The sequence below is a fragment of the Manacus candei genome, unplaced genomic scaffold (assembly GCF_025592945.1).
Source record: "Manacus candei isolate 608988 ecotype Guabito, Panama unplaced genomic scaffold, ASM2559294v1 h1tg000092l, whole genome shotgun sequence".
Classification (NCBI taxonomy): Eukaryota; Metazoa; Chordata; class Aves; order Passeriformes; family Pipridae; genus Manacus; species Manacus candei.
The window spans coordinates 996,578-1,024,034 of NW_026138140.1; the positions used below are offsets into that span (position 1 = coordinate 996,578).

Here is a 27,457-nt window from a genome sequence, read left to right on the forward strand (position 1 = left end):
AAAGGGCCTCAGTCCTACTTGGCCTTCCCTGCATATAGACAGTGTTCAGTCTGGTTATTATCTGGCATCCTCAGTAAGATCTTTAATGAAGCTACAGTGTAGCCGATGGGAGTGCAGGCTGTGGAGATCTGATACTCATGGAGTTCCAAAGATGACTGATACTTTAAATAGTAAGGCACCCTGGAATTGAAAGTCATCACCTTGTTAATTTAAAGCTCTTTCAAGCAGCCGTGATAGCAAGATCAAGTATTTTTCCTGAAATACCTGTTCAGAAATAAATGGATGATGCACAGGAACTGTGGGTGAAATCTCAACTTTACAAGTACCAATGGACAGGGGAGGTTCCCCTTCTGCCTGGTTTTCTACATTTAGAGCCTCAAATCCCCAAAGCTCTGATATTTCTCCCCTAATTAGCAGCATAAGACTAGATCCAAGTAAGCTGATGTGCAGGAGGGTGTCTTCCATCTCCAGGTTCTAGGTGATCAAAGTAATTAAGTCAGTATTAAAGTGAGAGAGGTCTTACAGAGTCAGTATTACTGCAAACAGCACCCTTGAGCTATGGGTATCCACTGAGCAGTGGGTAACCCTTTTACCCATAATAAATGGCTCCTTTTTTACTAAAGTGAGGTACAAGCAAAGATGTTGATGGGGCATTAATCAAGACTTTATGGGAACCTTAAGTTCAAAACCCCAAGGGAGGACTAGCATCCCCTGTAGGGTGACCAATCCCTGGAGTAAATCACATCAAAGAAACTACAGTAACTATATCATATCAAAGGAAAAAACCCTCCAAAACCCCAAAACAAAAAAGCCAAACCCAACCCCAGAACCACACCCAAATGCTGTAACAATTCCAAAGGACTCTTATCAGACTCAGACATCATCCATTCAGTAGGAGAGCTGAAATGCTCCCTGACTAGCAGGATACTACACTGATAACAACTATCTATTGCTGTGGAGTAGTCTGGAGTCTTCACTTCTTACCTTCTGCATGTAGACCCTAAATAAAGAGGTGGGAGCTTGCACTTAACCACACAAAAAGCCCCAAACCAAACAAAAAACTCTGAGACCTCTCCATGTAGTTCACACTAAATAAGAGTCCAATATAATTAACTTCTTAGCACTTCAGAACAAGCACTTGAGGACACTGCCTTTTTCATTAGGGTTAAGTAAGCATTCATTTTTTAGAGACTTCCATGGAAACTGCTGTGAAAATACTCCTTTTTTTATGTGAACTAAATTCTTGTCAGGCACAAGAAAATCGGTTAGAATCCTTATGAATTAATGTATTTCTGCTTGTTTACAATGTATAACTGCTTTTGGTAGCACCTTATAGTCCACTACTTCTACAGGCAGCTGTCAAGCAGCAAGAGGTTTCTGGCGACTGAATTTTTATTGGTTTTTTTTAATATACAGCTGAACTTTAACAAAACAAAGTTTCTTTTACAATATGCAGTTTATTTCAACTACATTATGAGAATGCCCAAGTTACTCACATCTTTAAAAAACTTAACCATCAAAAATTCTTATCTATATTAATAAATTTCATATTAAGGAAGAATTATTAAATATTTTTAGGTGGCAATATACACTTAGCAAATATTCTATAAACAGAGGTTATACCACTCTGGCTTGGAACATGAGAACTATAAAAGTTTGAAAAAATCATCTGTATATCACTTCTGCAGATCTGCTATCTGCATTCAAAAGTAAAACAAGTCACATCAATTACCACTTGTTCTATGAGTATTCTATTTTAAAATATCTCTTAAAAATAAGTTACTGTAACCAATGCCTAAAGTGAACAGGTGACCACCCATGTAACAAGATCAACTAAAATAAATAATTTACAATAAAAATTGTTGCTAGCACAAAATCATCATACAAAAACAATTATTGCATTTAGCTCCGCACAGAAAAAAATACCTTTTCTCATAGCAATGAGAACTGCTATAGATGCTACATCTACACTGTCATCCTCTTTTAGCTGAAATCTGTAAACAGCTAATTTTGTGCTAGAGCTGCAAAAGTATTATAATTTATTCATTTAAAAAAAATATTTAGAGCAAGTTCATCTCCAACTAATACTAATTTTCTTAGAAACTTCAAATCTTAAGAATCTTCACCTAAAAATCAGTTGGCCGACTTGTAATTTCACTTTTATTTTCACACCAGCTAACTCCTCCCAGATAGTGTTTCTCCTTAAAAAAAAGGGAATCGAGGAAGTTCGGGATGGTTAAAGAGGTCAGAGGATTAAAACAGGAGGTTAAGTAGCAGTGAGTTCCCCTTTTTCCTTTAAAGCTCAGCAACTTGCATGCTGTCAGGCCCACTGGAGTGGCACACCAGAAGCTACTGTTATCTAGACCTGCAAATACCAGCTGGAAACAACTCAGTCCTTTCGTACTCTTCTTTTGCGCACTGATCTCAGCGGATGATCTCCTGTACCCTCCTCGGCTTCTTTCTTCTGAAAAAGAAAAATGAAATTCAGCATTAGAATGTTAAACTTACTTTAATTATTGAAGCTGGCATGCTACTTTATTACTGCACCTAAACCTCCCAGTCATGTTATCACTAAATGCAACACTGAAGCGACAGGACGTATTTTTCAACAATACCAACCTAATGATAAACAAAGTGGGTAGAAGACTTTTCCTTCCTATATTCAGAAGGAAGAGAATAGTACATCTAAACAGATGTCAGAAATTTGGGGTTGCCCATGTATTCACTGGTTTAAAAGTCGTGACTTTTAAATTAATTTAGCAACTTCCTCAAAGTGCATCTTATGCTAATTTTAATTTCCACTTCTGAAGCAGGAAGCATTTAAAACATTCTAACCGTCCCCTTTGGAGAGCTGCAAATAAAGCAAGCTGTTCTTAAATCAGATGTGGTGATCCCAGTTCAAAAGCAATAAGCTTACAGAGGAACATAAGAAGCCTTTCCAGTGTGAACTCCATTCTCAGACAATGCATTGCTTCCTCACTTCCCTGCATCACCTAATGGCAAGCCCCTCATTCAGAAGGAACAGCTCACAGAATGTGGGCCAACCTGAGTGAGGATGTGGTGTACATGATGCCTCCCAACTAGGTCACCAGCTAACTCATGACAGAAGCAAGCTGTGGCCTCACTGTGCTACTGTGTAATGGCACAGACACATTCAGATCTTGTTGCTACTTTCACAAAGAGTCCTGTGACTCCTAATAGGGTTCATCAGATACTGTATTTCTAGGTAAATGTACAAGGAAAAAAAAAAACAAACTTCCTACAGGAAGAAGAAGTACTGAATAAGGGGTAATTGATGAAAAATTTTAGTCTTGAAACAATGCAACCTCATGCAAGGTCCAGTTTCCTAGAGGAGTTAACATGAAAAGGAGTTAACATTACGTTACATTAAACAACTCCCCTAATCTGGGAAGGGACTCATTTGGGGAATGACAAGCACGACGACGTGACCAATGGGTGGATCTAAGGCATTTCAGACACACCAGTTTCTAAATAAAGGATAATGAGTAGTTGACTGATGAGCAAGTAAAGCACAAACAAATTCCATTCTACAGTGTTATTTTATGAAAAACATTTTGTAGATTATCTGGGTGACTAGATTAATCTGCACAAGAAAAATGAAACTGCAGGTGCTGAATTGAAAAAGAGTGTGGTCATTTTGCTTTATTTTGGAATCCAAAAAACCAAAAGACAGCTGAAAGCTTAAGGTTTTTCTAGGTCTCACGAAAAGGCTATTCTGTTAGAAGCACATGTTCCATCAATTAAGTAGCACAATAAAGACTGACATCTAAATTTTCAAGACTAGCAATTCATTTAATAACCTGTTAAAAACTACACTCCTGTAAAAACATTTCATGTTTTGAGATCTGCATGATCACTTCTGTACTATACCTGTATTTATACAGAGCATTTGAGGTGTCAAACTAAAATGAAAACACATTTCCACCTTAGGATTTGTTTTATGGCTCAAGAGAGGAAAAACACTTGTTGCAGGTAACTGGGCTTAGTTAGAAGTATGATGTCAGATAAGGGCAAGGAGAAAATAGGGAAAAACCCACCAACTTACCTCATCTTCTGAATCAGATTTATTTGACATACCACCTTCTTCTTGACTTGCATCTGCAACTTCGTTTTCTTCCTCATCTGCAACTTCATTTTCTTCTTCATCATCATCAAGATCTTCACCACCTTCACCCTCATCTTCTGCAAAAGAAGTTAATTTTACTTAGTAAGCAGAACTGTATTAAAAATGCACTATATCCAGACGTACTAGTAAGGAAAATAAGCCAATTTCAGTCTTAGAATGAACTGCTTGTTTGGAATAACCCATAAAAACATCTGTGTGACATAGTGAGTAGAATTCTCATGAATTAGTAGAAAGTGATCATTTTCAAATTTAATAATCAATTTTAACACCTCCACCTTCACCTCTTTTCACAACAGCTCCTACTCTCTTCAGAGTTGTTACTGACTAAAAGGACTTGATTTACTTCACTTAAAATTCAAGTATTGTATTGGACAGTTTGGAGACCAGAGTCCAAAATAGGACAACTCAGGCATCCCAAATTTGACTAAATTCTGACTTAGATAGGAAAGTACAATATTGCAGTTATCAGTCATCCAGCAAGGGAGACACCGACATCTTAAGGCAACTCCTGTTTTCAGCAGGGAATTCTGGCAATTCTTCTGTTTTGGTTGAGGGATAAGCAGCCCAGTACTTCCCCCCCTCTTATGTATTATTGCAATGCAGAAACTAGTCAGAAGAGGACTGTACTCCCCTTAGATCACTCAAGGTATGTCCAGCTTGCACTATTAGTGCACTAGTACCCTTTGAAATACTTTCTATCATGAGTAAACAAGACACCTAAAATCTGATAGAAAGGATACACATTGGAGTCTACAACTTGACAGGCTGCCAGTGACTCAGCTAACAACAGTAATGAAGCAGTGCTCAATTCTAGCCTTTTCAGGTCATGCCTACCTCTCATAAGCTCTACTTCAGTGTGGGAAAAAAAAAAAAGAAAAAACCAAAACCATACCCACCCACCCCAACCTCCCAATTCTTACTGCTGCATCTCAGTAAAAACTGAAACAAAAGTATCCATATAAATTCAGGAGGTAGTCACAGATAAGATGTGACTCTCCTGATTCTTGGTGATGAAAATCTAGAAATTCCAATTAAAATATTTGAGACTTCTGTAGAAGTACCAAAAAACTTCACTTGCAGTACAGCTATAAATAGAGCTTCCATAACTGTTATAAACTAAGAAATCCATTTTCCCATCTGTCAATATACCTGATACATGTCTACAATAGTATCTCTCTACATTTGTTATGAAAAGGGGAAATATGACCAAAAAATGCAGATCATGGTTTAAGAAAGATGTAGACAAAGATTTCTGTTCTAAAAATATGCTCTTAACAGAGGAGCTTGGCAAAGCCTTTGCTCATATTCTAATGAAGAGATTAGAAATGGTAAATGATGCAAATCCAGCTCTTCCCATAAGTACTAATTTCAATGAAGGGGAAAAAACCCAAAACAACAAAAAAAAAACTTCAGACATCAGAAGCTGTAAAAGCCAGAACTGGACAACTATACTATGTAAAATTATTAATTTTAATTTAATCCAATAGTAATTTAAACAGTATTTCATATAAATGAATGTATAACTTGACAAATAAGGTTCAGGCTGTGGTCCTGAAATTCCTTTTTGTGGCAACATTCTTTTACTTCCTGGAATATTTTTCTAGAAGGCAAGGAATTCGAGACAAAGCAGACAAGAAGACAAGTCAGGAACACACCATTCTTTAGCAATGTCACAAAAATTAACACAGAACAAAATAAAACAGTAAATCCCATGGACAATCCCCTTCAAGAAGTAATCTGCCAGCAACTCATTCTCACTGGAGAATGAGTGAAAGAAATCTCCAGGTGTTTCTGAACTTTGGTATTGTGCCACACTTCTCTTTTCTTTCTTTTTTTTTAATGGCCCCATGATAAAATGTAGATCTCAAGTCGCTCAGTATTCAACAGCTCAAACCCCATTACCTTCAACTCCAAAAAACAAAGGAGGAGATAATGACGACAAAGGAACTGTAGAAATTATAAGGAGCCAAAGTGACTAGTAGAAAATATCTATGACTACAGATACCACAGGGAGAAATCTCAGAGGAAACTCGCATCTGCACGGGATGAAAGCTGGAATCCACCAGCTTGAAGTTCTACCATCAACAAGGAAGCAGAGGGAAGAAACCAGATAGGAAAGATCATTTGCAAGTCCTGGCCCAAATTACTTCCCTTTCCCAGTACCTGAAAGAGAAGCCTCCCTTCCCATCTTCTTTGTATCCTTCAAAAATTCTCTTTTTGTCTCCTCCATTTCTCTTCTCTCTGTAGCAAAAAGAATCAGGAAAAGGAGGTAGAAGACAAATTCTCTACTGCTTGCAGATAAGAAGAGGCAAAAGATGGAAAGATAGTGATAGAAAAAAAGGGAAGCTTTCAACCTGCAAATGTTAAAGGCAGCAGGAAGCTAAGGGAAGCTAAGCAATTCTTCTTAGAGAAAGAAACCTTGAAGTCATATGACAGCAAAGTGTAATCCTTCCCTCTGAAGCATAGAATTTACTTGAAAACCTTGGAATAGTCATACAAAAGCTAGCTAGGTTAGTTTTACTCTGTGTTCAGTTTAGTAACTAAAAGTAAAGGTCTAAAATAGAACCTACCTTTGCAACACCAAGAACAGCTGTTCCAAGTAGAATTTTAAAAAGTTGTGGGAGCTAAACAGCATTGCTCTGCAATTGCCTGAACCTTATTTCTAACACTGACACACACACTCTAACATGCTATTTATTAACTGATGTGTTGTAATTAATTAAATTAACTGTCTTAAAGAAGAATATTGGACTGCAACAGCAGTGTATTAGGTACAAACCACATCTATGATCTGCAACAAGACTAAATAAATACTAAATAAATACTAGAATAAAACAGAGTCTGTAATTCAGGAGCCACGACCAGGTAGAGTAGAGCAAGATCAAAAGGAAAGTGCAGGAAGATACAATGATGAAATTATATACTAAAATTTATGCTAATGTAAAGAATAGCATAACAAAATAACTAAATGCCTAGGTTGGGCTCTCAAATAGTGAGGCAGATAGTCAGGACTAAGTTTGGGGTGGCAAGCATTGGGACAACAGTGTACTTAATTCTGTCAGTACTGGCATGGGAATGGCTGATGCCAAGTGAACTTCTAAGTCATACAGACAGAAGCCATCAACACTCATAGAACGTGGTGTAAAGACACACAAACCCCACCAAGTTTCAGTCAGTAATACAAAGTGATGTCAGTACCAAGGAAAAAAAATGCCAAGCAAGAATGTCTGCTCAGTTTCTAATTATCCATGCCAGTCACTTGTCACTTTGTTTGTTCTTATCAAGGAAGAATGAAGTAAGAGGCAGAACCTTCCAGAGTTCTGAAGCTAAAAATTTTCTCATGAAAGTCAAGATAACACACTGTAAGTTAGGTGATTTGGTTTTTATTCATTATATAGACTCAGGGAAATGCTAACAGCACATCAGAGCCATGGCTGAACAGTGCCAGTAATCTTTGATACAGTAACACAAGATGATTTACCCTTGGATGCCAAAGTACAGCTCAACCTACTGAATCATTGATTTCTCACTTGGGCAGCAGGACAGACCTTTGCAATGTGTTGCTAAAAAGCAACACAAAGGAAGCAGCAAACTTCAGTATTTCAAGTATTTTCAGGCTTTAACAAGAGCAACTAAAAATAGTGATCAACAGAAGAGTTGAAGGTACAACCCTCCCCCAGAGAAGTAAGCAGAAAGACTTATGTTAAAGACATAAAGCTATTCCAGGCACATTTTAAAGACAATGATGTAACTTTAACCACTTCAGGTACTTGTATCTGAACCATTAAAATGTGTTCAATACATGAAATATTTAGAAGGAATAAAATATGCCTCGCTGTCTACAAAGATAAAAAAGACTGCTGGAAGCACATTCATTTCTTGCAAGTGAAAAACCACTGAGTAGAGCCTTCCTTTCTGCTTGTATTTATCAAAGAGTTATAAGCCATGGGATGCCACTCACTGGAGGTTATCAAAGAGGAAAAAAAGACTCAGAGCAAGGCAGATTTCACATATTCTAAGATAACTGGCTGTAATTATTGGCAATGCAATCCATGAACTAGTTCTATTCATGTCTTTAACCAAACTGCAAGCTGACATGCTCATCTTACCATCTTCAGCTGTATCTTCATTTTCTTTTTCTTCATCTATTTCATCATCTTCAAACTCCTCTCTCTCTTGTTTTAATTCCCCTTTTCTAATTTGCTTAGATACATCAGTTTTTTTGAAGTCATATTCATCTGTTTTCTACAACAAATTAAAAATCGATTTACATTTCAACTCAAATTAAGAACTAAACACAACAGCCACTGTAAGCTGAGTAGTACCAATGGCACATTAAAAGTGCATATTGTTGTACAGATGCTAAGAGTTTTCAAATAAAGTATTAAGAATAAACTCAAATACAAATATAATAAATTTCTCTAACCTTTGCTGGCCAGCAGAACAATACACCTAGACCAACAGGGAGAGCTAAAGTCAAGATGTAAAGAACCCAGAGCCATGGGTGGTCTTCTGCAGCAGTCACCAGTTGACTAAACATACCAGGCTGTATTAAAGAAAATAAATAATAAGTTTATGAAGTATACTCTATACATTTATATTGTCCAAAGGAAACCCTTCTTTACCTTTGCTTTTTAATGACTTATGGAAAAGGTACATCAGTAACTAAGGAAGTCTGAGAGACACAGTGGAGTGAAGGGACTCAAAGGAATTTTTTTGCCATTGTGTGTACAAGTATAGATAAAGGTTCAGACATAAACCCAAATATTTTGGAAAAAGACAAGGCTGGGGGAAGAGATGGCTTTCCTGATGGCATGGGCAGATATGCTGTTGCTACCTGCTCATGCTGTGACAAACAGCACCTGTCAGGAATTGGCCACATTTGCCACCAACTCATCATTTCTCTCCCAAAATTGCAGCCTCCTCTTGCCACTGAGTCAAAGAAAACAGAGGACTGTTGGACAGAAACAGGAGGGCAGGCAGCCACTAGAGGGGCTCATGATCCCTGTGTGGCAGGGCAGGTCCTTCCCACAGCATAGGGAAGAGATCTAGGAAAAACTGTGGTGGCTGGCTGGCTAAGTGCAGAACAAAATGTGGATGCACACATACAAAGAGAACAACAGATGCAGCTCCATAAACATATATGCAACATTTTCAGAGCTGCATAATACACATCTAAGCAGCCAAAGCCCTAAAATTATTAAACAGAAACAAACACTGGACTATTTATCCATTCCTCATAGCAGGGAAGAATATGTATCATGGATATAGCCACAAGGAAAAATGGGAGTGGGAGGGGAAAGAAAAAAGGAAAAAAGGTCTTTGAGTGCAAGTAACTCAGTTTTCATTGGCTGTCAGGAACTGAATTTCTAGTATCACTGTGAACAGCAGAAGACTTAATATGAAGCCAATTTCTCACCAAATGTTTAAGTAAAATATAGTACCCTTTTAATTTCAAGAAGATATTGATCTGGAAAAAGTAAAAAGCCAAACTATCAGAGTTACTCAGCAAGATTATTAATTGCAGACAAATTAATATTCTGTCAGCATTAACTGACAGAAAATTCTTCCAACAGTACAGCTTCCTCACTACTTTCTGATATCAAGAAGATAGTAAAGTTTATACCTCATTAGCACTTGCTACTAATTTCTTCAAGCCCCAGCCATCTGCTGCCCAATGATCTGCTACTTCTTTTTCTGAACAGATGATGAAGTTATCAAAGTAAATATCAGATGTCATAGACCACAGTTCTAAACCAATAGCACTGACAGTGGTCATCTTGAACGGGTGAAGATCTTCAAAATAGTCTGGGTTTGGTATTTTCCGAGGGCTCCAGATTCCCTGTTAGTGGAAAAAAAATGTAATCACATTACCTATAGCTCACCAAAAAAAAACAAGCTGTGAAAGAAATTTTAAAATCATAAGAACTTCACAACTATGTTAAATGCATTATTTAAAAAGACAAGCAGTAAAGTTTAACCTACACTGTTACCAGAAGTGGTAGGGAAAATTTTAGGGAAGGAAACTTCAGCCTTATGATACCTGTGCAAATTAGAGGCAAATTTTGTTTTGCTCAAAGAAATCAGACTCAAGTATTCCCCAGCCATAACTAATACAAAGTAACTCTCTTTAATATGCAACTGATTACCTCTTATGTCTGGAGGGGAAGAAGGGAATTTAATTATCCAAAATTGATGCATCCTCTAAAATGGAACTAGTAAGTTCAACCTGCTTGGTGAAAGGCTTAATTTTTGAATATAAAAAAGATTGTTTATTCAAAAGACTCATATTTAAAGCCCCAATGTAACTTAGAATACAATTCTACAGAGCATATTAAATAAATGGTACCAGTGCAAATTGTACAAAAAGCAACTTTGAACAGATAAATTGTTTTAATACAGGAAGCATTACTTAAAGGAAAAAAAAAGCAAATAACATGCAAAAAAAAATCTCAAAGTGTTTAGTGAGGCTATTCAGACTCATTCTAAAATATCAATATACTGTAAAAAAAGCCGAGATAAATATACTACTTTGACTTTGCTCTTGTTCAACTCTGTACCTTTTAACAATGACCTACAATTTCTCTATTACCTGATAGTTAGGATTATCTATCATAGGTGCTCTCCATTTTCCTTTATACCTTGGGTTGTTCTTCATGGGACGCACCCACTGTCCACAACCAGGTGCAGTCTCACACTTTGGATTAGGGATCTGGGGGGCTTCCCACTCCCCATCCATTTCTTCATCCCTAGAGAGAAAAAAAAATAAAATTACAAACAACTGCTTTAAGATCAGACAGGCCCAAAGCACTGGCAGTCTGAAGTTTGGGTCCATACATATTTTGCTGTAACAACCTCAGAACTCCGACCAGCTCACAGAGCTTTACCCAACAGTATAAACACTTTTTTTAAGGAGTGCTCCACTTTTTTTTTAAAGGTCATAACATTTTTTTTAAATGTTCATAACTACCACAGCATGACTGACCTCAATTACATTCCTGCATCTGCAGACAGCTTGAAACACTTCTCCCTAGGATGCTTAGAGATCCCATGGAGCCTATTATATTATGACTTCAAGACATCAACTTAAACTGTAGTAAATTCTTTCAAAGGGGTCCTTCATATTCTGTTTTTGCTAATATATCTTCAGAAAACAAAAAGCAATGGACATGTTCATGTTTTTATAGAAGCAGTCCCACAAACCAACAAATATTTGGCCATTCCTTACACATTCCAACTTACCAGTCCTTTGGTTTTTTTGCATTAGGGTCTGGAACATATTCTGGTTCATCATCAAGCCATCCCTCAGGCTTAACAGCATCAGGATCTTCTATTTTGGAAGGTTCATCTTCATCCCTTCAATTACAGACTCAGGTTAGAAAATACAGCAGCCTGACTTCGAACCAATGTTCTGTTCAGAGGACTGTAACTGGCATGAAAGGGATGATTTTCAAAGGCACAACAGAATTAGACTCACTGACCATGAGAATTAGACAATTATCTGTTTACAAATACCTGAATTTCAAATATATAACCTGTAAGTGAAAGGCATTGTAGAGATAAAAAATAGTCTCCTTACCAGTCATCTGGTTTGACAGCATTTGGATCAGGTATTTTTGGTCTCTCATCCCAATCATCAGGCTTCTTATCACTAGGATCCTCTATTTCTTTGGAAGGGTTTACTGGAGGAACCATATTCTCAAGAAGACTTCCTTTACTGACAACTGTTTGGTCGATTAACATTTCAAATGTATCATCTGGTTTTAGCACTAAATCGAAGAAATTTGTTTCAAAGAAATAAGGAAGCCATTAATTTTATAAATATCTTTAACCAAAGCTATATAATAAGCACAGCCTTAGTCAAACAACAGCAAACAGGATCCTCCCAGCAGAGCAGGAGACAGGCTCCTCACTTAATCTGGACACAAAAAGTTGCCCTTGAGGGGATGTATAACCACCATCAGGCCCCCAGAATGAAACTTCTAGAAAATTCAATTGCTGAAACACATCCAGACACATTCTAAGAGATTTTTCAAAAACCTACCACTTGGCCAAAATTCTGCTGTTTTTATTTAAAAAGTACAGACAATGGAAGTCAAATCTCTGCTACTAAATTACAATCTCACACTTGAAAGCATGGAAACACAAGAATTGTGCCAGTAACACAGCTGAAGGATCAAAGAAGTACTTTCTCTCGGATTCAAACCTCTAACAGCCATTTCTCTCAAATGCCAGACTGCAAATACAGAAAATTCTCTTCAAATGTTTAAGTATGTTAGCAAGTGTGAGTCACTGAGAAGCCAAGGTCACAGAACTGAGCAGTGTCAGACGGTAACAGATGCATCCAGATCCACTTCTAATAAGCACTTACAAATGGGCTCACTGGTCAACTAGTATATTCAACTCTCCATTCAACACAACAAAGATTATTAAGTAAAAGTAAATGCTATTCCACTTTTATGACAGTTTTCTAAAGTTGGGTGATGAAAACCAGAGTAACAGTCTTATATCTAATGAAGATCTTGCAGACCAAAGTTTTCAACAGTATTAAAATATCCCATGAAAACCCTGAATCAACTTTAGATAAAATAAAAAGAACTAATTTTTAGACTTCTGTTGTCAGTCACATTAGAATTACACAGCTCTGTGGAATCTATCTGAACAATTATGAGAGAATAAATGCAATCCAAGTTTAAGTATTTCGAATTTCTAACAAACAGCCCAAATACATGAATGCATGCATTCCTTTACTGTGAGATTCCTATTATCTAAAAGTGAAAGTTTGCTATGGCACACTACAGCAATCTATCTTAAAAACCCATGGCACAGCATATGAACATGCCTACTGTTATTATTAGTCCATGGAAGCTTGTAAGTACAGTTAATTTGTCTGGATTTGCAGCATGCCACAGATTAGCCCATCCTTCTCTGATTTTCTAATTCTGAGGAAGAATAAACAAAAAGGGGAAAATGAACTGAACTTTTATCTCTGCTATACTGTTCATTGGTACAGGAAGAGTTGTCACATGAATTAAACCCAGCCCACATTCATTCACCTTCAGAGGATGTGCTGACCTATCTTTTCATGCACACTGTAGGTGTCTGTGAGAGCTCTTAACATGTGGAGGAGGGTGGTGAGTGACATGCTGCAGGTTTAACTGAATTCCTTTGAACTCTGACACCTTCCTAGAATATTGGACAGTTACATGTCTTAATATCTTCCTCAGTAAAAATATTTTTACCATAACAAATACTGAAGGCATTAATCAATTCTTTATGCTAAAGGCTGGCCAGGGCTGATATGCTTTTTCCTATAAGTGAATATTAAACAGCAGCATCTGAAAGCCACTTTTATGTCCTGCAGTTAAGCTCAGTCATTAAATCATTTAAGCCCAGTTATTAAGTCATTTAAGGCCAAATCATTTAGCAATCACCCTTCACAATTAACAGACTATTACAAACAAAAAAGCAGACTCAATTACAAAGCTTCAGCAGACAGAAAAAAAATTTTAATTTCTCCTTTCCAATTTAAACTTGTAAGAATTAAACAATACCAAGAGTATATAGATGTGTCTTCTTGTCCAAGTAGAACTTTTTCAGGTCTACATCAGGACGTTCAGCATGCTTTTCATCATATTCTCCAGTTTTAGGATTCTTATGTCTGAAGATAAAGTGTAGTTTGTAATCTTCTCCACATTTATCTGGTCCAAACATAATAGTGTAAGGTGTTCTGTCAAAAAAGTATTCCTGTAGAAGCAAGAAAGCTGAGCATGTGTTATACTGGACATTTCATGAAGCAATTTTCAGTAGTTCTTTTGCTTGGCATACAGCGTAGTTACCTTTTTCTAAAAGATAAATGAAAAGTGGTAGGGAAAATCATGAAAGGAACTGATTAGTTCCTCTTGACTTGCTGAGTGCTCTCTGTTCTCAGGGAATGGACTAACTCTTTTAGTCTCTTCAAAGATGAATGTATTTATTTAGATGCCTGTCACAAATCAAAACACCCAAGTATCTGTGTCCCTCTACAAACATTATACTAAAAATAAAGCGGAACTAGTTACTGTTCTTCGTAACAACTTTATTTTCTAATAAAGATAAAAGCCAGGATTTTAATATGCAGTATTTTATCAGTGCTTTTTTTCCTTTCCACATTAAGTAACAGCAACAAACAGCCCTGAAAATATCAGATATAGTTATTCACCTTCAGAGTATGTTGCATTAATCTGTTTAGTTATGTCAGTACCTTTTAACTACTTATATGTTTTCCATATTTGGAATAACCTGCTTGTGCTCTGCAGTAAAATAACTGTTTCAGAAGTTAAGAGTTAAGATCCTATGGCTTCTACTAATACACAAAGTCAGAATACACAGATACAGAAGTCCTTTGTCCCAGATATAAGACATCACTCAGGGAGAACCAAGCTGTTCCTCAAATGAACCACTGACAGCAAATGTTAAGCAAGAGGACATACCAGATTCAAGTCATCACTACTGGAGAGAAGTTTAATATATGCACCACCACAGTCAATGCCTTTTTGAAAATTCACTTCATACCTGGGCAAAGAGAAAGTTAAAAAAAAATTCCAAGTGTGAGAAAAATACAAATTAACTTCTAATCTGCCATTCTAATTATGAATACATAAGACTCGGTATTAGTCACTACTGTCAAAACACTTCTATGTAAGCAAATATTAGATTTCTGTCCAAAATTATTTCAAAATAGTCTAAATATCACTTTTTAACACATATACTACAATCTTAATTAATTAATCAATCAATCACATTTACAATTCTAATAGCTCTGGATACGACAGGTCAATGCTATATGGAAATCAGTATTGTTTTATAGAGGTTCACATTATTTTCTTAAGGATTTTAATAATAAAAGTAAAAAATCAGAGGCATTACTTACTGAACAATCAAAGGTTTATCATCGAAAATAAATGGTTTTGTTAGCATTGCTGATATTGCATGATGCTTTGCCACTGATTTTAACACTAATCCTCTGTCTCCAGGCACCGTGTTTTCTTTCAGCTCTTCTACTTCCCATCTTCCTAAAACACAGACACATGGAGTCTTTGAAAAACAATGCAGGCTAAAGAAATCACAGCCTTGTTGAAAGCAAAGAGTTAAGGAATAAAGACTATTAGTCCGAGCAGGGAAAAAATCTTGACATCTGATGTCAAAGATATTATTTCTTGCTCTTCTCAAATTTACAGAAATCTACAAGAAAACTGAAATGCTGTAGATCTGTATCTTTAGACTGTAGTACTCTATAATAGCTAGAGGAACATAAAATATTTCTCCAGATTTTAGATTTACTCCTACCATCATCACATAAAAAGCATCAGTCACAAGGCACTGCATAAGCCAGAGACCTGCATCATTCTTTCTCTTCTGCTTATACAGAATTAGAATCTTTTGGGTCAAATCTAATCACAGGGCAGATCAAATTCCCCCCAAAGTCTTTCCAAGAACTATCAGGTTTGATCCTAAAGGCAAACAAATACACCTGCAGCTTTAAAAATAGATTATATACTTATATATTCTCCAAGTTTGGGAGAGATACAGTTGAATACACATCTGGCCAATATTCAAAGAATAAGATTTCTGAAAGGGCAGTTATATTTTCTCACAGATTACCAGCACAAGATTCATTGGGTTTTTTTTCCAGGAATGAACACAGCACAAAAAAACTACTTTTACAATTCACTGTAATCTGAAAAATGCCTGTGTCAATGTCAAAAGGAAAAAAAAAGGTCATGAGTTCTTCAGCATGTATTTTAGAGAAGATTCATAAAATTATGAAATGCCAATGAAACGGCTATTTACTTTTATTCAACTGAAGTGCAATATGTGTAGAGTTGTTAAAGAAAGGCAGGTATGCACATAAAAAAAAATTCTTAGTTTCTTCTAGTCTGCTAAACAGGAGAGAGGAAAATTCCCTCCTCTTCAATAGTGTTCCTTCATGGAAACTAAGGCTAAGCAATAACACTGGGCAAAACAACAAGCCTGAAAAAACAAATGATGGGAAAATAGTTCCAAAATGTGTTTTTACCACTGACTTTATTAAATGTTGAATTTTCTGAGTGACTTCAACCAAAAACAACTTTCTGACATTAAAGACAATTTCTATCTAATATGAGGCTGAGTAATCAGGGAGACATCAGTTCTTATAAGCATCTCATCTGTATGGATATCTCCTCTGCAAATTCTTAATTTTACCAGTTATTTCTGGTAACTGCTAAACCTAAAAACATCTGTTCTGCTCACCAAAGTCCTGTAAGTTATGTTTGCTTACCACTTTCTATTAACATTAACTGAGTTCATTTGACATAAGAACAGTAGGAAATATTTTTCTTTTGTAGCAGAAACCTTTTCTGTTCTCTCCACTCCCTCTTGAATTAAATAAATTTGGACTCCAAAATTATTGCCACAGATCACACATCTGTCAAACAGCCTAGAATTACATTTAAGCAGCCAATTATAGACTAGGAAGTGACAAGTCAAGTGCAAACTCCAATAATTAAACCAGCAAAACAACTTTTTCAAGATTGCTTTCCCAATTTATCTTAGACTACTGTAAGGCTAAACTGGACAAGAGCCACTGGACAGCCCTATATTCAAGCACAGGCAATCTGAAGAAGTATTTTAAAGAAAAACATCATTCCGTTTAACTTTCTTGTTTCCAAGGCTATACCAAGAGACCAACCCAGGAATCAGTTGGAGAGACAGAGCAAGATGGAACATGCTGCTTTAGAAACCTGTTTAACAGCTGACATTGGATTGGTAAATCTCTCTGACACAATTTCAAAGGAGACAGTTCTCAAGAAGCAATATTCATAAACAATCGATACTGAATATTCAGATGCCAGAGTGTATTCTGGTGTCATCCATTGCAATAGATTGCTGGGATACCAAAAAAGTTATCCTCACACCAAGTGTGAGGACGAGCAATATTTGGCATCTCAGTTTCAGGGTAACAGTCATTATACAAACTAATATTTTTTACTTGTCTCGTCTAGATTTTCAAAGATAAGTTCTGTGTAAAGGGTAGTTATTTCTCAAAGAGCAACAAAACATCACAAACCATACAATGGAGGTAAACATTAAAAGTCCTCACCATCATATTTAGCAATGTTATCATCTATGTCTTCTTTCTTAGTTTTAGACAACACCCACCTAAAACAAAAAGTGTACTGGTCATTGAACAATCTATGCAAAGCTCTATTATTTAACAAGCACAGGGAAAACAGCTTTTGCTTCTAGGGTGTGAACCTGTGATAATGATTTTGACAGTCAGCATCATGGAACTGTGTGTACTTCAAAGAACATGAAAAGAAAAATCATAAGTAGATTAGTCTGATATGGCATTTCAAAATATTTCCTAAAAATGCAAAGGAATATACAATTAAAACTCTAAAGTAATTAAATTCCTGAATTATTTAATTCTGAATAGACTTCAGTTTTATATACAAGCTGAGTTTGGCAGAATGTAAGAATATTATGTCAGCATACAATGTACAAAATACAGGGAAAACAGCAAGTTTCAAGTATAAAACCTTCACTATGACAAGGAAAGAAAAAAAATCATCCAAAGGAACCTTTACTTTATCTGACAGCAACAATACACCTGCATAGCAGGGGACAAAAGGGAATGGTAAGTGTCTAAATGACAAATGCAATTATACACTGAACGGATTCCAAGTGTTCTGCACACAGAGGATCCAACAGGGTAAACACACTCCTGATCAACTTGATAGTATGAGCAAGGCAATCAGCTTATCAAATTGAGGTTACCAAAAAGACATGTACAGTCTACACACAAAGTGTTCATTTGGAGAGGAAAAAAAGGAAAAGGGCAGTCCACCCCCATGTGGACATACAGTGGTTCTACCCTGAGCCATGCACAGGAATATCTTAGGCCAACAGTGTTGCTGAACTCTTCATTGTATCAACTACAATACTACATTCTCACCATTAATTCTGTAAAGAACTATTTTCATTCATTCTGAACTATTGTCTGCATGGAGTATTTCAGGGATGAATACTTTATCTTTTCTGCTGGAATTTCAGTCACATTTGTTCACTGTTAACAGAAGTGCTGGAAAAACTTCCCAGTATAAATAGCAAACTAGATCCTTGGCATACCAGGACAGAGACCAATGAGGAAATAAAACATCTCTACAAGTCACATTAAAGATTTGCAAGAGCCATTCCCAAAAAAGCTACTCTATTCTGGTGATTTACCCAGTCAATTTACGTGCAGGCTTTTCCACAATTTTAGGGGAGAAAGGCAACATGCTGCTTACTTTTTTATAAATCTTTCTTCCATATATGTTACTTTTATGTAAATTATGTACAGCTAGACCAAAAAATCCCAAGCATTGTAGCTAAAGCTCTGAATATTAGATTTAGTAGGAACACAAGCTAATCTTTGAACAGATCTCAAAAAGCTAGAAATTAGGATGAATGCTATCATTTGAGTATCCCAGTTAAGCCTCTGCATTTGTTAATTAAGGTTTTCAGTGGTTTGTTTCATTTTTTTAACCATTATTACCTCTTCTATTTAACAATTTTTCCTGTCATCTTGGGTACTGCCTTTGCACTTAACATTTAGAAGTGACCACATCACTAAGACAAGCGATAAACTGAAGACTGGAGCTTGCTAACTTATTTTTCTTCTCTCTTTGGTCTAAATATGTAAGAAAATAAGAAAATATGAAAGAACATAATGTGAGTAATAACAGACTAATGTTCAGTGGCCTGTAACTCTACAGAAGAGAACAGTTCAGAAACAATTGGAAAAAGAGAGTAAGATTCAATCCTACAAAAGTTACTGGTGTCTGCTACCACGTTATTTTGTCTACAGTCCAAATCATGCACCCTCAATAGACATGTCTCATGATGTATAATCTCACTCCAACAATAGTTGGATCTCAGTTTTCCCACAGAAAGCAAAAAACTGGCAGCTTTAAGTTCTACCAAATGAAGATACCACACTGCATCTCCTTTCACCTCGATCTGGCTCTTCCCAGGAGTTAGTTTTTGTTCCGTCAATTTTAGTAACATATGAAAACACCTTTTTTATTGATTCTTCACAAATCAAGAGATAGCTCTTGTGCTCAACAGCATCAAAGTGTAGAGGGAAAAAATGCCAATAATAAGACTTGATTTTTCATTAGAAACAGAGACTTCCATTCATATTTTAAAAGCTGTTCTCACAGCAAAAAGTACTCTAATATTACACCAGCTCTTACTGAAGAGATTTCAACCATATTCAGATTCTACCTGGAGGCACAATCACTTATCTTGAGCCAGTGACAGCATGCTGACCTGGCTTGATTCTTTTTTCATTTTAAAAGAGAGAACTCAGGGATCATATAGACCAAATTTACATGGTAAGCATTTGACTTGTCCTTGAGATTTTACACCCTTTACATCTGTGGTAGAAAGAGGACTGAATGCCAAATTGTTTTCCAACTAAAAGTAGTAAGTCTATTCCAGAAATAGAAAGTAATAATTACATTCTTTTTTATTGACAGTGCATTGGTGGCAACTGACTGCAGGTCACAAAACAGAATTTCATTGAACATCACAGGTCACTCAGCAGCAATTACACCCAACATTGCCACCCTGTTGTAAAAACACTTCCAAGATACAGACAAGACAAAAATTTCTGGCTTGAGAATTGTTGAGATAAACCTGAATATTGTTCTAAAATTTAATTACAGTAAGGACTACCTAGGAACACTTCAGTAGTCTCATAAATACTTAACTTCTCTTGAGTATGGGAAGCAATACAATAAATTAATAAAAATCTGCTTTAAAAGTCTTTTCCAATAGAGATTTTATCTATAATGGTGAAGGTGCTGCCTTTTTACACATACCTAAGATCATGTGAAAAGGAAGAAAGGGCTTGCTACTGAAGTGTAATGCTACTGAACTGCTATGCACTTCACCTCTCAGCTAGTTAAACTCAACTGGCTAAATCTTCATGTTATTTTTCTTAATGTCCACAAACCCAGAGTTTATTAAAAGCTTCCTTAAAACACACAAAAAAATAGCAACATATCTGAAATGGTAAAGGTTCATCTTAACATTCTGATGTATCTGGAGCAAGCATTAACAGCCTACCCAATTCTAACCCCTGTAACAATTAATTTTTATAAGGATACTAGTCGAAAACTGAATACAAAATAAGTCCTGCCACTGTAATTTAAATTGATGAAAGTAAAAGTTTATCCTTTTAAGGCATAAGCTTACCCAGACAATCCTCCATCAAAGGTTTCTGTAAAATACACTTCCCCAGTTGGCACTGGAGTCTGGTACACAACCTAAGAGACAAGTACAGATACATGTTCTAACATAAATTACAATTTTTCATTTGAAACACACTATCATACCTCCAGAAGTAATCCACCCAGGCAGAACAACAGATTTTGTTCATTAGAAATACCTAGCAGCATAAAACCCCTTCCTCCCCACCCCTATTTCAATACTTTGGGTGCCTCCCTCGAACACTGAACAATTTCACAACTGTGAATTTTATAAGTTGTTCAAAGCTCGTAACTAAACCTTTGTTACATCTTATGTATAACAAAACACCAGAAAATTTACTGAACTTGCACCAATTCTCTGCTCCCTCCCTGTTTCTTTCTATACATGTTTTCCATTCTTCTGTTTTCCTGTCTACTCAGCACATCACAACTGGGCTACACAACAGAGAGTTGAAAAAATAAGTTATTAATATTGCCTACAGCTATTTGTATCTATTTTGAAGTACAGCATAACAAAAGGAAGATTTTCTGAGAATAAAGACAGTGACAAAAAGCAGCTGTGACTGATGAAATCCAGAAACTGGTCGAAAGTCAAAATTTCAGATGCTTTCTGAAAGATGCTTTCTGCTTTCTTCTCTAGAAAAAGCATGTTAGGACTTGCATCAAAAGGTTCTGTATCTAGACTGAAGTAAAACCTTTTTCTCAACTATCCACCACAGGCAGGAGATTTTACACTTTGGCATAAGAGAATCATTCTTTAAGTTTGCCCTACATGTCACACACAGCAACTGAAAGACTGCTGGGTTTGACACCCACTCAGTTGTCAACTGCATTTTAATTTAGTCTTTTTAAAATATATTTGTCCACCAATTTCTCATAGTTATAACTATGCATCTTGTATTTAACCAGACTTAACTGAAGACCTCTGTAATCTTACCTCTATGGAAGGTTTATCTCTGTCAACCTCAGTTTCTTGGGACTGCATGTCAAAATCCTCCACTTCAACATCTGCATCCAGATTTTCTTCATTTTCAGTTTCTGCAGTCACTGAGCTAATCAGCAGGACACCCAAGCACAGCCAGTCCCACTGGAAGCGCATCTTGGTTATCTGAAGAACTGAAAGTTTTAAATTTTAAATGTTTTTGCAAGGATATTACCAATACTATTTTAATTTTACCCCAGACTTTATCTACAAGAGAAAAACCCACATTAAAACAATAGGAAACAACTAACAGAAAGCATTGTCACTATAATATTTTAGGAAAGTGCTATTTCTTAATTTGAATTTTTTTTTTTACTACAAAGCCCTGACTCAGACTCTCTTTTACTTCTTGTTGTCCCTATGGAAGTGCTTGTAGCCTGTTCCCTTACCTTGCCAAATTTAGCAAGAATTTGACTGCAGTATATATGTTTTTTTAAGAGATTGCTTTTATATATATGTGAGATTGCTTTTATTTTCCCATTCTTTAACAATCTGAACAAGTAACCAATTTGAATCAGTCTCTATAATGTAGCAATAAGTAACATCCCTTTCATTAGGGCAAATAAAATCATTAGGTTTAGGATGTATTATTATCCACTGCCAGAATTACACATTTCTATTTGCCTCTTTTTCCAATGACTATGTTTAGACGAGCACAGAGCTTATATCAACTCCAGCCGTTAAGTGTCCAAAGAAAGTGTAAGATTGTTTCAGAAAATAGTTTCTGTTTCAAAATTTTCCAATGATTTTAAAGTTTAAGTTAGTTAAAGCAGAAGTTCAAGCTTAAATACAAATACATTTCTAATTTCAGGGAAACCTGAAAACCTTTAATCTGTGTAGGTATGAATGTCAACAGCAGACAACTGCCCCAGCCTTTCCATGTGATCTGCTGTGAGAAAGAACACGTTGTTGCCCTGTATTTTTTGCTTCACATCTGTAAGACATACAAATTCACATTTATGTTGGAGTACCCAGTGGTTTGGAGCAGTGCATTGTCAAGGACATACCTATGCAAGTTTCCTCAAGGGTCTTGCAAAAAACACCTCTTTCCAAAATTGTTTTTGTCTGAATATGGAAGCAGAACAAAGACAGATTCTAGATACCTCTGGAAAGGTGTTTATCCTTTGGTTCTTATTAATTCTATTCACAGTAAGCTTAAAAATAAAGACAAATACTGATATTTAACTTGCTATTGCATGACATTTTCATACTGTACGTTACCTTTAGCCACTACTGGTCATACTGAATACTCTGCTGCTGAGGTGCTTTCTGCCCCTGAGAAAGCAGCCACCCTCTCACTTAAATCATCATCCTTTAGAGATTAAATTGTTTACCACTACAACTCTGAATATACCAGCAATTCTAGATAGTATCTTATACTGGAAGTGTGAGTCTCTTTCTTCCTTCCTGAGTTTATCAGATTTGCTAAGCAATTCAAACATTAGAATTGCACCAATAGTTATTCATCATTCATTTTTTAACACCTGCAAGTTCTATTGAGCCACACATACAGAGATCAAACAGTATCAGAGCTAAAAAAACTTACATCCCAGCATGATTGTGCTACAAATATCCAAAAAGAAAAAAGGAAAAAAAATAAGATCTATTAAATTAATATTGACTGCACTGATTATATTTAGAGCCAAAATCCAGGAGTATCATACAGAAATATTTTACACACTAGTACTAGGTCAATATTGGGAAATAATCAAAAGCCTCTCTTTTTGGGACTAACACTTATTTTCCACAAAATTACATTAACCACATTACCATTCTTTTTTTGCCCCACGCTATTATCCATAATCCCTGCCACTCCTTGTGGCAACTTTCTAACCTTGCTTGAGGATGGCAGGTCTGTGGTTCCTTCTTTTCTCAGTTATTACCATAGTGATACATTTCAACAGTTATCTGCAAACTTTACTGTGGTTTTTGTATTTGATTTTTTAGAATTTTAGTTAAAAACTACAGATACTGTTAATTCATAGACCTCCTGGGCCAATTCTAGCACTTAAAATAATCTTGCCCTGAAGATTGAAAGTAATTCAGTTTATCATGGTGAACATTGAATTTTATGGTATATTTTGAACACCTTTGCCTGGAGGGTGTCACACTTCGTTGTACCACCTTCGTTGTTGTGTTTCTTAACAATTATATTAGGATAAAAGCAGTCAAAGAAATTCATATCAATACCTTCTGGGACTCCTTAGCTCCTACCTACAGTGTCATATATTAACCAGGCATCAGACTTGCTTTTTTAGTATAAAGCTTGCCTACCTTTAGCTAGTTTGTCATGCAGGTGGTCTCCTCCTCTTTTCCTAAAGCAGGTGAAGAGATACACCTTTCTTTGTCAATACATTACAGGTGTATATTGTGCATAATCCAAAATGTTTTTCACTTACATAGCTGTAATTTTACTGTAATTAGACCCATCCACTTTTGTTCCATACATAGAATAACAAGGGCATCCAAGAAATCAGACTAATACTCACCTTTCTACACAGCTCCCTTCCAAAACTCCTGATGCTTTCACTTCGTTCACACCGAGTCTTATCACTACTTCCTGGTCCTAGCCTAGGACTTTATCCTAATTTCATTCAGTCTTCAATTAGATCTCTTACTTCTTCCTTCAAGAAGAGAAGGCTCATTTTAACCTTTGACCTTTTGATACACTTCTAAAATAATCCCAGAAACACCAAAATGCATTATCAAGACCAACTGCAGTCATTGCTCAATTGCCAGGCAAAGATGGTTTTAAACAATCCCATCACATCCTTTATTTTTGTGAACTCTGCCAGCATTACAGTCTTAGAATGTAAAATAAATCAAGAATTTGTGGCCTCAAAATAGAATTTCACACTACACATTTAATGGTCTTTAAAACCTACTGAACTTTCTTAATTAACACATGAAGATCTATGAAAAACTTTTCTTACTCTTTCTTCAAGGTGACAATAAAACCAAGCCAGAAGGATCCTCACTGTTAAAACTTCCTCAGCAGAACAAAGCAAGTTATCCTAGACTATGGCTTTCACACAAACCTCATACATGTTTACTGACAGTTTTGCCTAAACACCAAAGACCAGTGACTTCCAAACCGTCCTTCAGCCAGCTACAGCAAATAGATAATTGAAAAACCATAAATCTTGCCAGCATTTTACAGAATCACAGAATATTATGAGTTGGAAGAGACCCACAAGGATCATCAAATCCAACTCTTAAATCAATGGCCCACATAGGGATCAAACCCACACCCTTGGCATTATCAGCACCATGCTCTGACCAGCTGAGCCAACAGTTCTGTATGACCCGTGAGAGAACTGGATAGAAAATCTGCATTCATAGAAACTGAGACACAGAAATCTATCCTGGAATAACTGCACCTCCAAATCAGGATTCCCAACCTCTCCTTTTGCGATGGGCAGCTAATATTCATCTTTCTCTAGATAAACACCTTGACAATTCTGCCAGACCTGTAATTTTAAACTTAAATTTTTGCATAGCTTGGTCACTGTTTACCATGGGTAACAACAGCACTGCCACACATCAGAAGGGACATCTGAGCCAGCAGTACTACTGCTCTTGGGATCAGCAACAGTGCTGCAACATCAGCAGAACATTGCACCTCAAGTAAGGAGCTGGTGTTTCTGAGACACATACTAATATTTAAGAAAGACAACAGACATAAACTGAAAACATATTCTGACTGGATATTAGAATTTTTTCCCCCATGAGGGCAGGCAAGCAGTAGTACAGGCTGCCCAGGCTCAGTGTTTGGGGTCTTCCACACAGACCACACAAAGCTCAGAGCAAGCTGAACTGGCCTCAGGGCTGCCCGTGCCACAGCAGACACCTCCTGGGGTCCCTTCCCACCTGAATGATTTGATTTCCACAGATGGCTGGATGGTGCAAGCACATCAACCTTCAGACCTCTGCACTGTGACCTGCTGCACATTCTACACATGCCATTAAGGTAGTGGCACCATTGCTCCATTTTATGCAGAACTAAACAGAGATCAGGATCTTTTAGATTATCAATAATTATTAATAACTTTTCTTTGGACTTTGAAGAGGGTCATGCCTTTTTCATGCAACTCTCAGAGCTCTGCATTCTCAAGCAGAAAAGGAATAAGCCAACCATTAGCAGTCTCTCTCACTCCAAGGTTTAAAGCTCCTGCATGGAGTATCAACACATGGGCTTTCCCCACGGCCAAACAGCAATTCCATCCAGAGCTACAAAAGTGGAGGGTTTTTTTCCCCCCACCTCTTCTTCCATCCATAACCACGTGCTGCCTTATTACCTCCCCCAAACTGCTGCACTGGCATCGACCTGACCAAAGACAACATCCAGCTGCAACTGCTCCGTGAAAAGCACTCAAGAATTCTTACACGGCCTTTTATTTTTCCCTTTGTTTGCTGTGAAAGCCGTACTTCCCTCCCTCGACTGCCGAAGCGTCAAACACACCGTACTGGACTGGGTGCCCGATGTGTAACTCAGCAGCTACTCCCGCTGCAATGCTGTGCTCCTGGAGGTGCCTGCTCGAGGTGTTTTGCTGCTAAAACCTTCAGGAAGGCGTTATTTTCCAATTAAAAAAAAATAAATTTAAAAAATTTAAAAAAAAAGAGTTCGGGTCAACGGAGCGGCCGCTCGGTGTTCAGACAGCGCCCAGCACGAACCCGCTTTTCGGGACAGCCGGCAGGGAGAGCGAGGGCCGCAGGCGCTGCGGGGCCGCGCTCCCCGTGCCCGGCGGGGCCCCGGGGCCCCAAACCCACCCCGCGGGGGGGTCACCGCGCTCCCCGAACCCACCCTCGGGACCCGCCGCCGGCCGTGAGGGCCGAGGGGAGCGGGGTGGGGCCAGGGAACCACCGCCGCCCCCTCCCCTCGCCGCACGGGGCCCACACGCACCTCCAGCCGCCGCCGCCCTCGTTACCAAGCACCGCGACGCACCGCGACGCCACTCTCCCTCCCCGGGCGCTGCCGGCGCTCCTAGCCCCGCGGCGGGCGGTTACCGGCGCTCCCGGCGTCCTCCGATCGGCGGCGGGCGGTCACCGGCGGCGGGCGGTCACCGGCGGCGGGATGAGGATGGGGAGCGGGGAACGGGAGCGGGGCCGGGCCGATGTTCCCGGCGCATCCCCGGCCGCGCACGCGCGCGGCGCCCCCGCCGCTCCCGGGGCTGCGGGAACGCGAGCGGGAGCAGGTGCCGCCGCTCGCGCCGCGCCGCCGCGTCCCCGCCAATCGCGGCACGGCCCAGCCGAGCGCGCGTGGGGGCGCGGGAGACGGGCAGGGAGCCGCGCCAATCGGCGGCGCCCGCCGTGAGGCGAGAGCCAATGGCGGCTCGGTGCGCGACTGGCGGCCCGCCCCTCCCGCGGCGAATCAGCCAATCGGCCGCTGCCCGGGGCCGGCCCCTCCCCTCGGCCATGGGCGCCCGTGAGAGCGGCTGTACCGTCATGGCCGCGGACAGGGGGACGCGGGGGTGACACATCGTCCTGCTCCGCACGCCCCTGGCCAGCGGTCAGCCCAGAAAAAGGGCTTCTCCGCCACCACTAACCTCAAATTAATAAAACCCTTCATTACATTTGGAGGCTCACTTTGGCGGTCCAGTTATACGTGTTTGATGACCCCAATCTACGGGGTCGCTGAGCCGAGCGAAATAAACACATTTTAAAGAAGTAACCGAAGCTCAGTTCTCAGCTGCCTTTTCTAAAGAAGACGAATGTCACTGTGCCCCCTTTCCCTTTCAAAAGATTTAAGACAAGAACCGAGGCACGCCATGTAGAGAAATGAAATGTGTGCTCCAGGGAAAATCATGGGTTAAATAAACTATTATTAGCATTGAATAAGCTTGTTCAATACTGATATTATTCAACAGTAATATTATATTAATAGTATATATTAATATATTAATACTCAATTATTCAAATATTATTAAATATCCATATTAATATTTAATAAGCTTTCTTCCCACACAGGCATTTAACCTGGTTGGGTATATGTACAATGAGCTCGAGGTGGTCAATATTTTTGAGACTATGTTTTAAACCACGTGAAAG

The 27,457-nt window shown here is 38.0% G+C and overlaps 1 protein-coding gene across 17 annotated transcripts; it reads right to left on the reverse strand.

Annotated features, from left to right (window-relative positions):
• Positions 1–863: 863 nt before the first annotated feature.
• On the reverse strand, positions 864–26,582 carry CLGN (calmegin). 17 transcript variants are annotated; one of them, XM_051768057.1, is made up of 20 exons: positions 26,417–26,582; positions 25,838–25,969; positions 23,899–24,033; positions 23,684–23,724; positions 22,417–22,474; positions 21,365–21,543; positions 20,414–20,484; positions 17,271–17,329; positions 15,060–15,201; positions 14,620–14,701; positions 13,702–13,894; positions 11,727–11,916; positions 11,390–11,503; positions 10,740–10,896; positions 9,774–9,989; positions 8,574–8,693; positions 8,257–8,392; positions 6,311–6,388; positions 4,067–4,203; positions 864–2,464 (listed from the first exon to the last, which is right to left on the reverse strand). In XM_051768057.1, exons 6-20 carry the CDS (start codon positions 21,524–21,526, stop codon positions 2,390–2,392), a joined length of 1,932 nt encoding a protein of 643 aa, XP_051624017.1. In that variant the 5' UTR covers positions 21,527–21,543; positions 22,417–22,474; positions 23,684–23,724; positions 23,899–24,033; positions 25,838–25,969; positions 26,417–26,582; the 3' UTR covers positions 864–2,389. The 17 variants fall into 17 exon arrangements, with proteins under 17 accessions (XP_051624017.1, XP_051624010.1, XP_051624018.1 ...); XM_051768050.1 differs by lacking the exon at positions 23,684–23,724; XM_051768058.1 differs by lacking the exon at positions 22,417–22,474.
• Positions 26,583–27,457: the final 875 nt, after the last annotated feature.

What these genes read in the sequence shown, in the direction of transcription:
- CLGN (XM_051768050.1), bottom strand. Translation starts at nt 21,526, where the DNA reads ATGCGCTTCCAGTGGGACTGGCTGTGCTTGGGTGTCCTGCTGATTAGC. An exon ending in TAGTAGCAAGTGCTAATGAG is followed by an intron (nt 8,694 to 9,773) that starts GTATAAACTTTA and finishes TCTTTAATACAG; the next exon opens with CCTGGTATGTTTAGTCAACT. An exon ending in AATCTGATTCAGAAGATGAG is followed by an intron (nt 2,465 to 4,066) that starts GTAAGTTGGTGG and finishes TTTCTTTTTCAG; the next exon opens with AAGAAAGAAGCCGAGGAGGG.